The 13,018-nt window shown below is 37.4% G+C and overlaps 1 protein-coding gene across 1 annotated transcript in view; it reads left to right on the plus strand.

Annotated features, from left to right (window-relative positions):
- RSPO3 (R-spondin 3) overlaps positions 1-13,018 on the plus strand; it is a 76,118-nt gene that overhangs the window by 18,537 nt on the left and 44,563 nt on the right. Inside the window, exon 2 of the mRNA XM_014781206.2 lies at positions 11,605-11,796. Within this exon, the coding sequence (XP_014636692.1) occupies positions 11,605-11,796 (192 nt within the window). The remainder of the gene's footprint in view (positions 1-11,604; positions 11,797-13,018) is intronic.

Genomic DNA, 13,018 nt, shown 5'->3' on the forward strand with positions numbered 1-13,018 from the left:
TATCCCTCCACCTTAGTTTTCTAACTCCTTTAATTCATGAACAACTTTTGGTAACATTCTATCACCTTTCGAAACTGTGATGTTTCCTTATTGCCTTCACGGTAAACTCGTTAGCCTGCTATTCATCTTCTTGTGTTCAGTCTTAACTTTTTCTCCCGTCTATTTCTCTCCATAAATGTTACATTTCAGTCAAACCAAAAAACCCCTGAAGAGTGCCACTAATGCTAAGTGATCCTAGTCAAAGCACCAAAACTCCATAAGCCTCAGTTTTGGGTTTTTTGGGTTTTTGTTTTTTATAAAATGAAGGGGTTCATTTATTGTTTATTATTTATTATGAACCTGTTAATATGCCTCATCCTGGGCTACATGTTTGGGATACAAAAAGGGAATACAAGAAGTCCAAGCTGCCGGGACCTCCAAATAATCATTTTACCTGCTTCCCTGGCTCCCTCAGTCACCTATCCTTCTAGTTTAATATCTAAATCCCCTTATCCCAGTTAATTAGGTCATTTTGTGCTTGGTCTCCTGGTTAGAAACCCCCAAATGAACTTTTATTACTCCTTCATTTGCCCATTTAGAATTGATTGTCAAGTCCTGTCAATCTGCCCAGTCATCTTTGGAAATAACTCTAAAATCCTCTTTTGCCTCCCATTAATGCTGTTCTAATTCAGCTCACAGCAATGCCACATGTAGGACATAACATCCTGTTGACTCTCTCAACTTTTAGTCTCTCCTCCCCAGTGTTCTTCTCTCTGCCATCCAAGAGTATTTACTTAAAACCAAATTAGATCATGACACTGATTTGTCCACACAGTTCCTCCAAATTACATATAAGATTAAATTCAAACCCCCACCCCGTTTCCCCTCATTGCTCAAAATCCAACTCAAACGTCAGGTCTCCCAAGTAGGTGCTTCCAGGTGGTTAGTCGTTTCCTTTCTGCCGAAGCCTCATACATAATATCTACCACACTGGCTTTACTTTGTTTATGGTCTCTCGCCATACGTCAGACTCCTAGGTCTTAACCATCTTTCCATCCAAAGCGGCAAACATTGTTTGACAAACTGTCTCAAGGAAAAAGTAGAAAACGTACTGGGTGTGCTCTACGATAGTAGAGCTTCCTGCAAGATGGGTTTACTTTCAATATGGGGAGATGTTTTAAGATGTTCAATATGAGGAGATGCTGTAAAATAATTATATTGGCTGCCCCTAAATATCATAAGATGTGTTTTACTAGATATGATTAAATAGGTTGTTCTGGGGAAGCTGTTTGAACTAAATTTCTCTCAAGTTCCAAAGGTTTATGATTTTATCAGCTGGAAGCTAATGAACTGTGTGGACCTCAGTGTTCTCATCTGAAATTTAAGAGAGAAGGAAGATGTCTAAGATCCTTCTAATTCCAGTTATAGTCACCATTCTCCCAAATCTTCTTGATGTTATTCCTACATCGACACTCTTGTTCATATCATGCTCTCTCTTTTCCTTTTTCTATTTGTCGAAGTTCTTTTCCTTCAAGTCCCATAACTATTCCTAACTGCACTCTGTAGTCCCCAAATGCCTCCACCATCAGTAATTCCTCCTTTTCACTTCTCTTTCACTAAATTTCTAGTCTATATATTTGTGGTCCTTAGAATATAAAGACTATTTTACTAACTGTATTGTAGTCTTCCTGAGTCAGAGAGCGTGTTTTGTCTCTCATTCCCTAGAAGAGTATTTCCAGTAATCGCTGAATAAATACTTATTTGTGAAGATGTCAATGATGTGATACTGAAAGTGTGGTATTTATAGCACCTGCATCACATCCACCTGGGGTGCTTCTGATAAATGCAGCTACCGAGCCCCACCTCTTCCTTCCTGAATCAAAATCTTTTGGAGCGTAACCTATGTACCTGCATGATTAAAAAGAACTCCAGGTCATTTTTACACACAGTAAAGTTTTAGAACCGCTGGCATAGACCTTCAGGTTCTCTATACCATTCTGGTATCACTTCTATGGCGTGCCTTGTCTCTTGCACTCTGTTTAAGCACGTTCTTGTCTTCAGTGGGTTGCTAGAGTCCTACAGGGCTTCTTGCCCAGAATGTTTAGCGAGGCCCCCATTGATTGAAAGCTGTGTCTGCTGTCCTTAAAAAGTAGCCCCTCCCGTGACTGTTAGTTAGTGTGTCTCTGGCTCCCTGCGGTTCCCCAGATCTCCTGTGTTAGAAAGAAGCATCAGCATCTGCCCTTTCTCCAGCTTCCCTGCTTGGAGGTTTAGAGAGAGTTATTATTGACTAAAGCTCCCAGCTGCCTGGAATAAGAATGAAAAGAGCACAAGAATGTAGTCAGTACTTCTTGGGTAAAACAAAATGTCTTACACCTACTGATTTGTAATGAGTGTCTGTAAGAGTGCCAGGTGCTTGCATGTGATCTAACCCCCCCAGCATCAACCAAGTAGATATCCCCATGTTACAGATGAAGAAGCCTGGGCTCAAAGAGGTTAAGCAACTTCCATCTAAATAAATAATCAGACTGTGAACTCCTTGACACAGATTATTGTTTACTCATCTTTGGATGCTCACTAACTAGCACAGTATCTGGATGTTGGGTAATTTGTTTAAATGAATAGCTGGATGGAAAGAGAAATTTTGGTTATTCAGCTAGTAAATATCAGAACTCTGTAGGAGTCCATAGCCAGTTCATCACTGCCCAGTCCCTGTGCTCCTCTGGGAAGTATGCAGGGCCTATTTTTGAACGAAGTGGCGATGCAGTGAGCCGTGCATACAAGTACAAAAATGCATCATACTCACAACGGTGCATGTCAGCACCTTCTGTTCTGTCAGCAATTTTGTGAATGTAGGAGAAAAATCAACTTATTTTCTCTGCTCAGGATTTTAGATGTGACACATAAAGCTGGAATTATTTAATGGTATACCCACTATTTGCACATCTTCTTGTGCCTTTTAAAATACCACAAGTCCCTCGCATGCTGTTTGCTTATGCTAAGACCTCAGCCATCAGATATGCTACTTTAGCATGCTATGTGGCAAGAAGATCCAAGTTTATTCATAATATAACAAAGTGGAGTTTGTTTTTAGCACAAACTCAAGTTTGTTTCATTCAAGAATGCGAACTTAGTAGTTATGGAATCACACCCATGCAGATTCATTACCATTAAACTATCACATTTTCTGTTTATGTTGATTTCTAATTAATTCTCTCCTAAAAAAAGGGGGAATGGCTCTCTCAGCCAGACCAGAGCACATAATGATTCCCACTGTTGGATGAACACTGTTGGATCTGTCTCATGAAAAACGCTGTTATTACCACCCACTAACTCATGAACAGGTCCTGGCTCTCTACGGAATCTGGGTCTCCATTACCCCTATCCACGTTCTCTTGTCCTCTATTCACCTCCACTTGGGAACATGGCCACTTGGAGAAGGGGAAGCTTTCCCTCCCTAGCAAGAGCTGGAGATGCTGACACCCGTAGCAGAGTGCATTAACCTTATGATAGATTTTCTACTTGTGGTTGGGAAAGAAAAACAAAACTATTTTTGGTTCTACAAGTGCTTTTTGTTGCAGTTTCAGTAGCAGAATCAACTATAGCTATCTGGTCACAATATGGTTTTCACTACTTTTGAAGAATCAACTTTGGAATTAGCTCACAGGTTATTAATTCATTTAATGGAAAAAAGAACATAATATTGAGATTCTAAAAGGAAAGTTCTATTAGAAGTGAAACTAAAGTATTGTCACTCTAAATTATTTAGACTGTGTCAATATGCGTCGCTAATGGCAAGAATTCAGAAAAATACAAAAAATATTATATGCGAGATTGCAAAATGTTTTACTTTTTATTCTCTTTATTTGTTCTTATGATCTCATATATTTCATAACTTTCCTGTTTCTCCTCACCACCATCACCACCCCCACCACCCCCAACACACACACACCCCCCCTAGTAAAGGAGAATGAACATTTAAAACCCCAAAACAAACTAAGAAGAACAAAGGAGAAATGAAACATTCCCAAGAGCAAAGAACATGCAGATCAATGCACAGTCTCTTCAAAGATTGGAATCTGAATGTAAGTTCCCAAGTTGTGGCTAGTTAAAACATTCTCCTCTAATATAAAAATTGATAAGAGAACATGTTTTCATGGAATACAAGATGCTGGTTCTGTTCCATGACCCATAAAATTAACAAAAATTCAAGTGAATAACTATATCAGGTAAAATGTGTTCTTTCCTTTCCTTCTGATGTTTACTTAGCAATGCAGAGTCTGGACGCACTTCGTATGTAATCTCAGCTATTTGCTTTGGTCCATGGGATCTGGCTCTAACCTCTTGCGAACCTCATCTCGTAGCACTCATAGCGCTGCAGCCTCATGGGTCCCCCTTGTGCCGCTCCTCGTGCCTGGTTCTTTCCACAGCTGCAACATCTTTGCACTTGCTGACGCTCCACCTGGAATCAGGTTTTCATGGCTGAACCGTCATTCTCCATGTCTCAGCTAAAGGGCAAACTTCTTAAAGGGGCCTTCCCTGACCACCATATTTCAAGTAGCTCCCCAGAGTTATTCTCTTCCTTACCCACCTGTTTATTTCCTTCACAACACTCATCACAATCTTTAATCATTTAATTATTTGTTTACTTGCTTATTAACTGATTAACATCATGAGGTCATTTAAGAACAGATGTCTTGTTCACTCCTATATTTTCTGTATCATGTGTAGTGTTGGGTATATAGTGAGTTATCAGAAATTCTTGTTGAAAACCTTAATCATGTATATACAATACAGCCCACTTTTGTCTGTCTTTCATTTCTAATCCTGATTCTATAGCCTGTGGATAGACAAAGCATAGCCACTGGCCACCAAGTTGGCATCTAGCTACCAAATATTCATCATATCTTAGATTTCAGGAATTCTATATCTGCCATCATTTGCTAGCCATTTTCTTAATATTTTGAGCTGGCTTGATTTTAGTGGAAAAGTCTAGCTGATTGCTACTTAACGTTAGGTCTGTTTTATTGCTGTGGTTTTATTTTAAAGTATTTATAGAATATAAATATTAGACTCCCTTCAGGAAATTATTATTCAGTAAGAGAAAGAGAAAGAGTTTCCAAGTTCTCAAAGAAATAGTTTCCATTAAAAACAGTATGTTTCCCCACATAATAACGGTGGTGCCCTAACTGGGCTGTGTTCAGCAGCTGGTGAATACATTCCTCTCTGAGACTGTTAAGAATGTTATGAACCTATTGGTATGGGCACAAACTTTCAGAGTATTCAAGGTTGATTCACTGGGACAAAAGGTGTGGCAGATTCTATTATCCTAAGTGCTTCAACTCAATTAATATCTGTGCTATTGACTTTGATAAAAGACCAAATAGAACATGTGTGTGTCATGTGTCCGGTTATGTATATATATGTATAGGTATATACGTATATGCATATATATACATGTATATATATGTATAGGTATATACGTATATACATATATATACATGTATATATACACATGTGTACGTATGTATATTTAAATAGCATAGGTGAATTTTAATTCATTTAGTGATTAAAACATTGGTTTATTAAAACATTAAAACTATCAGACGACAGTATTTCAAAAATAGCAAAATCTATACATGTTTGTATATATAAACATGTGGCTCTTTGAACAAACTATTAGTCAAAAATAATAATAGAGGGCTATGATAGACCCCTACTCATCCAGAGATCATTTGAGAATGTAAAGGAGTGTTGTATATCAACAAGTAATTATATTCACTCAAACAACTTTTGATATTTTGCTCTTATACCTGACACTCCCAAACTGCCCAAATGGTTGTGGAGACCCAACCACTGGAAGCATTAACTTACGAACAAATAAGAAACACTGACTCTCAATATTTTCTGGGCTTGATTCAACAGAATTTGAAAGAGACTGCCAAGTAATTCAAATTTTTAACATTAGATTTTTCTTAAAGTGAATATTGCCAAACATTCCAGAGGAAACATGAAACATCTCTTTCTGTGACCATAACATTACATTAAACTTAAAAATTATTCTATAACAGCCAAGTCCGAAAATATGACAGAAATGTTCTGTCCTAACTTAGGCAAGGAAAAAGTCTACATTTTCTCTAAGTGAATGGATTACTGTAGTAAATGACACCTAGGAAAGGTTTCGTTATTTTATTTTGAATGATTTATTTAATAATTAAGCATTCTCAAAGAGTATGTGATTTGAAACGTGATCTCTTTACCAGATGTTCATGGGCACAGTCCACTTAAAGGCAATTATTATAGATACTTTCTCTTAAGTATTTTTTGCTTTGACATCTTTATTATTTTTAAAAAGCACAAATAAACAGCTTATCTTTTGTATTTATTGCCTTCATCCATTCACTAATCAAAAACTCTTTATTGGGAACCTATCCCATAAGCAGCTGCCCTGTGTAGAAGCTGGAAATTATCAAGAAAATTATGAAGACCAACCAGAGTCCTGCCTTCAAGAAGCTTCCAGTCAATGAGAACGTCCTTGTAAAAGGAGAGGACATGGAAGAAGGGGAAGATGTAAAAATATCTTTGATTATAGAATCCCATTGATCTCCTGTCCCTACCCTGTCTCTTAAGGCCACTATGTGGAGAAGAGCAGGCAGTGAATGTTGTGAAGACAACAAAGCTTTTAGGGAAAGAATCTGTATTTTTTTTTTTTGGTTAAAAATAGCTTTTATTAAATTTAATTTATTAATTCTTGATTATCTGAATTATGAAATCACTAAGTTACTTTCACGTATTTAGCACTTCCTTTGAACTTAGTCAAACCTGTTTTATAAACCTAAAGTCTATTAAATTTTGTACTTCTGGAAATTCTCTAGCCACAAATCCATGACCACAGAGGTAATTGGCAGCATGCAATAACGGATTTCTTCCACATGGCAATTTACAATAGAGGTTAGTACATTTGCAGTTGGGCTTTAGAACGGGATTAAAGTAAGGCAAATCCTTGACACTTGCACTTAAATTGTGAGAGAAACAGAACCTAGATTCTAATGCTGCAATCAGTTTGGTATATCATAAACATTGAAAATAACTAGCCAAAGATTGTGTATTTACCAAATGCTCTAGTACCATTTATAACTCTATATTCTGGATGTTTTATCAAAAAAGTTGAATTAGGTCTCGTGACAATAGCCCTTAGGAACTGTTGCATCAGTTATACATCACAAGATCATCAAATAGAGAAATAGTAGGGAGGCTTAACAGCTAGAGAAATTGAAGTCACTTACTCAGGGAGTGTCAATGGTTTAGACACTGAAAACTGGTTTAAGTTATGCATTAATATATACTCTTTGCATACTTAACCTTCATATACAAGTTGAAAAAAGATCCTTTCTTCTTTCCCAGTTTAGGGAAAGATAGTAATTTTACCATGTATTTGATACATTTGTAATCAGAAGTTCCCAATTTCAAGTTCCCAGGAATTCTGCCCATTTTTCCATTCATGTTTACCCACATTACACACCTAAAGGTTATTGTTGTTATTAATACCATCCAGTCGATTCCAGCTCCTAGCAACCCTGTGTGCAGCAGAGCGGAACGCTGCCTGGTCTTTTTGCCCCGTCCTCTCACCCTCCTGCTCTGTAACAGACAATGCTCCACCGCTATTCCTTAGTATAAAGAGATTGGTACCAGATGTTAAAGATGTAGGTTCTAACCTTTGATCTAAACTCACTATGGTGGGTAGTTTACATCATTTCATTGAGTCCTAGTTTGGGGTTTCAAAATAAGCAATTGTGATAGCTTCTACCCTTACTAACAGCAGTTACTACAGTTAATTTAGCTTTCTATGAGACGCATGCTTTGAAAGCAAAAGTGGTATAGAAATACAAGGTATTATTAAAATCAGCTGATAGTATATGTTTTTCTCTTACCAAATGTCCCTTATGTTGGACTATGCTTCCCTTCTTTGGCATTCTTCAGCACCTCCCCCTTTCAAGATGTCTTCTTTCATTTGAGTAGCTACCACCAGACACTCAGATGTACATCGCTAGCAACCAGCACAATATTAAGCTCCATCTATTAAGCATCACTTTCTGGATATTTCATAAAATCTACAAAATCAATGATTCCAAGCCATGTTTATGTTTTTAGACCTTGTTCTTCTATGTATCTTGCCCCAATCCTTCAATGGCAGGCTTTTACTCCTCCAGCCATCCTTCTCCTCTCTATTCACTGGCTGGAACTTGAAACACACCTTCACAAATCCTCTCTCTTATTTAGTTCACATTCTGCTGATCACCATATTTGATTGATTCCACTTCCTAAATATCCTTGGACTATGCATCTCTTTCTCACCATGTTGTACTGCCTCTACTGTATTTTAAGCAATCATCAGTCTTTTACCTTGGCCACTACATTAGTCTTCTCCAAGTTTCTATGCCTGCCATGCTGCCAGAAAAATTACTTTTCTAATACACGTATGATCATATCACTCACCAGGTTGAAAGCCCCCATATCTACAGAATAGTTTCCTTGGCACAGCCCACAAAGTTTCCATAATCCAGACATACCTGTGCTTCCAATCTTCTTGATATTCTTCATACCTCCATTAACTACTACTTATGCACCAGTTGCACCAAACTCATGCCAGTCTCCTTGCTGTGGGTAATTGTGATGTTCCCTCCTCGAGCCCTGCCATGGCCACTTACATACTGATAACTTCAGCCTACTTTCTAAGATTTAAGTTCAAACGTTAGATATTCTATGAAACTTCCCACCACCAACACCTCTATTGCTCGTATAAAATAATAGTACAAAAACATTGTTTGAAAAAGAATGATTCAGAAATACAATATGAAGTCATTATGAGAATGGAAAAAAGAAGCATGACAAAGTAGAATTCTGTTTTCTATCTTAGAATCATAAGATTTTAAGGCTAAAAGAGTTGTTACAGTCAATCCAGACCAAAGTGTTCTGTGGTTTCCATATAAAAAGTAAAAACTCTTGCCTTAAGATGAAGTTTGGGAAATTTGTACCTAGTTGTGTAATACTGACTGTATAATCTGAGCGATCCTTATACAGCAATCAAGAAAGCCATCACTACGCTACTCAACTGTAAAAAAAATTTAGAATCATAGAATCTGAGCTTGATAGTCTCAATTTTTCTCACTAACCACAGCATAATACTTAAATCTTCCTGAAGAAATAAAGTTTGCTGTCATTTGTACCTGCCTATATTCAAAATTCCCTGATTAAAAACAAACAGGAATTTTCTTTGCCAGTTAGGACAATTACGTCTTCTTTACTTTTTCAAAAATCTACTTTGTCAAAAACTTTTGTTTAAAAAGGCAAAATTTGAAAAAAAAAGACAAGCAAAAAGAATGATTGTAGCACAATGTATGAGATGACAAAATTTTTAAAGAGGGAATTGAGTGAGGTACTTGGGCACATCTCATAATTTCGGTGGAAACTGTTAGCAGTCGTGAGACCCATACAGAGTTCTCTCCTAGAGAAGTTTCCAAACATCCCAAACCCAATTTTTTTAATGAAATTTATTTTAAGGTGTATCAGTTTTTGAGGTTCTGAACATGTAAATCATGTTTATTTTTATAACTGATCTATTTAAAGTTATATCATAATTGACAAAAGTTTTAAAGTGCTTAAAATTACAACTTTGTTTCCTTGGAGCTGCTGCATTTCAGAGACGGAGATGGATTGGGTGGACTAATCCAATCCGTCTTCATTTAAACTCAGAGTCGCTTACTGCTCTGAGCTTGGAGTGATTTTCCTGCAAACTTAGGTCCTCTTTTCCGTAGACAATTCTTATGAAAATGTTTAACAGGTTTTTACCTACATCTCTCACTTCTTGAAATGGGTAATTAGATTCTGAACACATGGAGCTCTCTTTACCCCTTTCCTTTTTAGAGTTTTTTCCTCTCCTTTAACTGTGTACACATTTTCTGTAAGTCTCCAATGCTGAGTTACTGGCATGAAAAATGAACCCGCTACTTGGAAAGCAGTTTTCACTTACAAGTCCCCCAGGTCCTATGATGTCTAAACTTCCTGTGCCACTTTATATGTCTGCCCCACCCCACAGAGGAGCATGTACAGGAAAGGCAGACTCCCTTCCCCCACACATTTCCTCAGTTTATTTACAAAATGTCTTGGAATGAGCATGAGCTGCTTGTGGTTCCTGTGGCTGATTCAGGGATGGTTTCCTCCAGGCAGAGGATGCTGGTCAACCAAATGACCTCTCTGTAGCTAGCCCATGTACTGCTGTGGTGAGGCTAACTGGGCTTATGGGTACCCCTTCTAACTAAGCCTGGTGGGGTTTTTTTTGCGGTGAAAAACTTAGCAATAACAAACATCACTGTGAAGACAGACTTAATAACGGTAAGCTCCGTCAGAGCCTATCCCTCCCACCATCAACAAAAGAAGTCAGAAATACACTGAGATGGCCTTTGCCCTCCTGTGCATCAATGTTTGCTTCTTATAAGGGTCAGGACTTTTCCCTTCTGGATTCCTGAAAGGACAATAAAACTATAATATTGTATTTGAATAGAGAATACATCAGGAGAAGAAATCATCCCAAACACCTGCTATACGAGGGATGCTCTTTAGTTAGCAATTTTCCATCAGCTCACACACAGGTGTTGATAACCATCAATAGTCCTAAGAAGGGTTAAAGTTGTGAAGATCTCAAGTAAACATGAATCTTCCAAATGTTTGTTTATATTTGTTCAGACTTGCTAATGAACAGTCTCACCACACATATTGGTGACTCTTGGAAACCTTGGAATTCTCAGGAATATATGTAGCAGTAGTTCTTAGTGTAGACTGGTCGTGTCCTGACCAAATATATATTTCACTTGAGTAAATGGAAGATGAGGGCACAAAAACTGTAAGACTTCTCTCCCAAAAGATAAAACGTTGAAAATAAATTATTGTAAATACTCACATATGATCCATGTGGAAATACTGGTAAGACTAATATTACATTTTCACCATTATATCAATTTGAAATGATAAATATTAAACATATGTGATAAGAAATATTTCAGCAAAGCATTGAGGGGAGTGCTGAATAGCTATATAGTTTCAGAATCAGTTCGCATTGGATCAAAGAGTAAAATTGTGTTCTCTAATAGACCACAGTTGAAAAAAGATATCCTAGAACGTGGTGTCCTTACTCAAGCCCCAGCCTATGTTGTCATCCTTGCTTGAAAAAATTAGAGACGTACACTTATCATCCACCAATAAATGAAAAGCAAAACTAATGTGTATTGATTTCAATGAATGAGCATAAAATTACCCAGTCTCCAATCTGCCAGAGTGCTAATTCAATGAAGTTTTCACTGTATATATGATCTAGACGTAGTTTGAGTCAATATTTTCTTACTTTTCAGATGCTCAAATTTTAAGAACTTTGAAATTAAAAACAATATATGTATGTATTAAAGGAAAATACCAGATCACAGAAAAAGGGGGAAAATCTTCCAGCTCATTTATCCATTACCACCCAATTGAAAGCTAATGAAAGAAAATGTATATCTTGCCCAGAGAATGACACGGACTTCCTGTATTTATGATTTAACCCTTGTTTTTGTCTTTCTACATTTGTCCCCCCAGTGCATCCTAACGTCAGTCAAGGCTGCCAAGGAGGCTGTGCAACGTGTTCAGATTACAATGGATGTTTGTCATGTAAGCCCAGACTATTTTTTGTTCTGGAAAGAATTGGCATGAAGCAGATTGGAGTGTGTCTCTCTTCATGTCCAAGTGGATATTATGGAACTCGATATCCAGATATAAATAAGTGTACAAGTAAGTGCTCACACAAAATTATGTTTTTATCTCATCCTTGGGGACTTTCCAGATTTGAAATGGCCTCTGGCATATTTGTGATATTCAGTGTTAAGTAAATAATAATATTTACCTGATAATTAGGCTAAAACATACTTGGACTTAGCCCTCAGAATGGGAAAATTTCCACCACTAAAAAAACACTCAAGTTTTGTGGAGGTTTTTTTTCATTATAAAAGTGAAAACTGAGAACATGGTAATTACTCATTGAACCTATAGAAAAGTACTGCCAGCATCAATGCCGTCTGGGTTCCCATTACCATCCCCAAATCTAAATATTTATGACTTGAAGAATCAATTCAGCTCTTTTCGCTTCAAGAAGGATTCCAGTATAGCAACTGAAACATTTATTTATCAATTGGAAATAAATGTTGGGAACATTCTTCTATCACCTCTCATCTGGACCCTGAAAGTCTGCTCTCTACACTGTGGACCGAGTAACCTTTCAAAATGTAAATTGGGACATATCACTGCTCTCTCATACACCACAAGTGGCTCTGCCTACCTCTCCAAATTCATCTACATCTGCTGCTCAACCACTTTTCATTAAACTCACTGGCCTTCTTACAAGATCGTCCCACCTCAAGGCCTTGCATTTACTATGCCATACTCACTGTTCTGGCAGTTTGGAAAGCTCTTTGCCCACACCTTTGCTTAGTTGGCTCTCTCCTTTTATTCAACATTCTGCTCATGTGTCCTCTTCTCAGATAGGTATTTGATGACCATCTTATCCACAACAATCAACCTCTTCCCCTTATCGGTCATTTTCTATATCTTTTTCCTACCTTTTGTTGTTGTCATTTTTTCCAGAGTACTTATCAGTCTGGAACCATATGGCTTGGTTTCAAAAATGACTCTGCTCTGTGGTCCTGAGCTGGGTACATAACTTTTCTAAGCCTTGGTTTCCTTATCTATAAAATGGGAATCATAATAGGAGCCACCTCTCTAAGTTACTGTAAGGTTTAAATGACTTAATATTGTAGAATACTTGTAGCAGTGTCTGACTTACAGTAATCACCATGTAAGGGTCAACTACTGTTCTTGTTTATTGTGTCTCCCCCCTAGAATGTAAGCTTTGTGAAGTCTGGGCCTTAACTCTCTTTTGTGCATAGCTGTCAACCAATACCTAGAATCATCCTTGGCACATAGTGGGCAATCAAATATTTTTTGAATGAATGAATAG

Source organism: Ceratotherium simum, chromosome 19 (assembly GCF_057802395.1).
Source record: "Ceratotherium simum simum isolate JZ-2026a chromosome 19, ASM5780239v1, whole genome shotgun sequence".
NCBI lineage: Eukaryota > Metazoa > Chordata > Mammalia > Perissodactyla > Rhinocerotidae > Ceratotherium > Ceratotherium simum.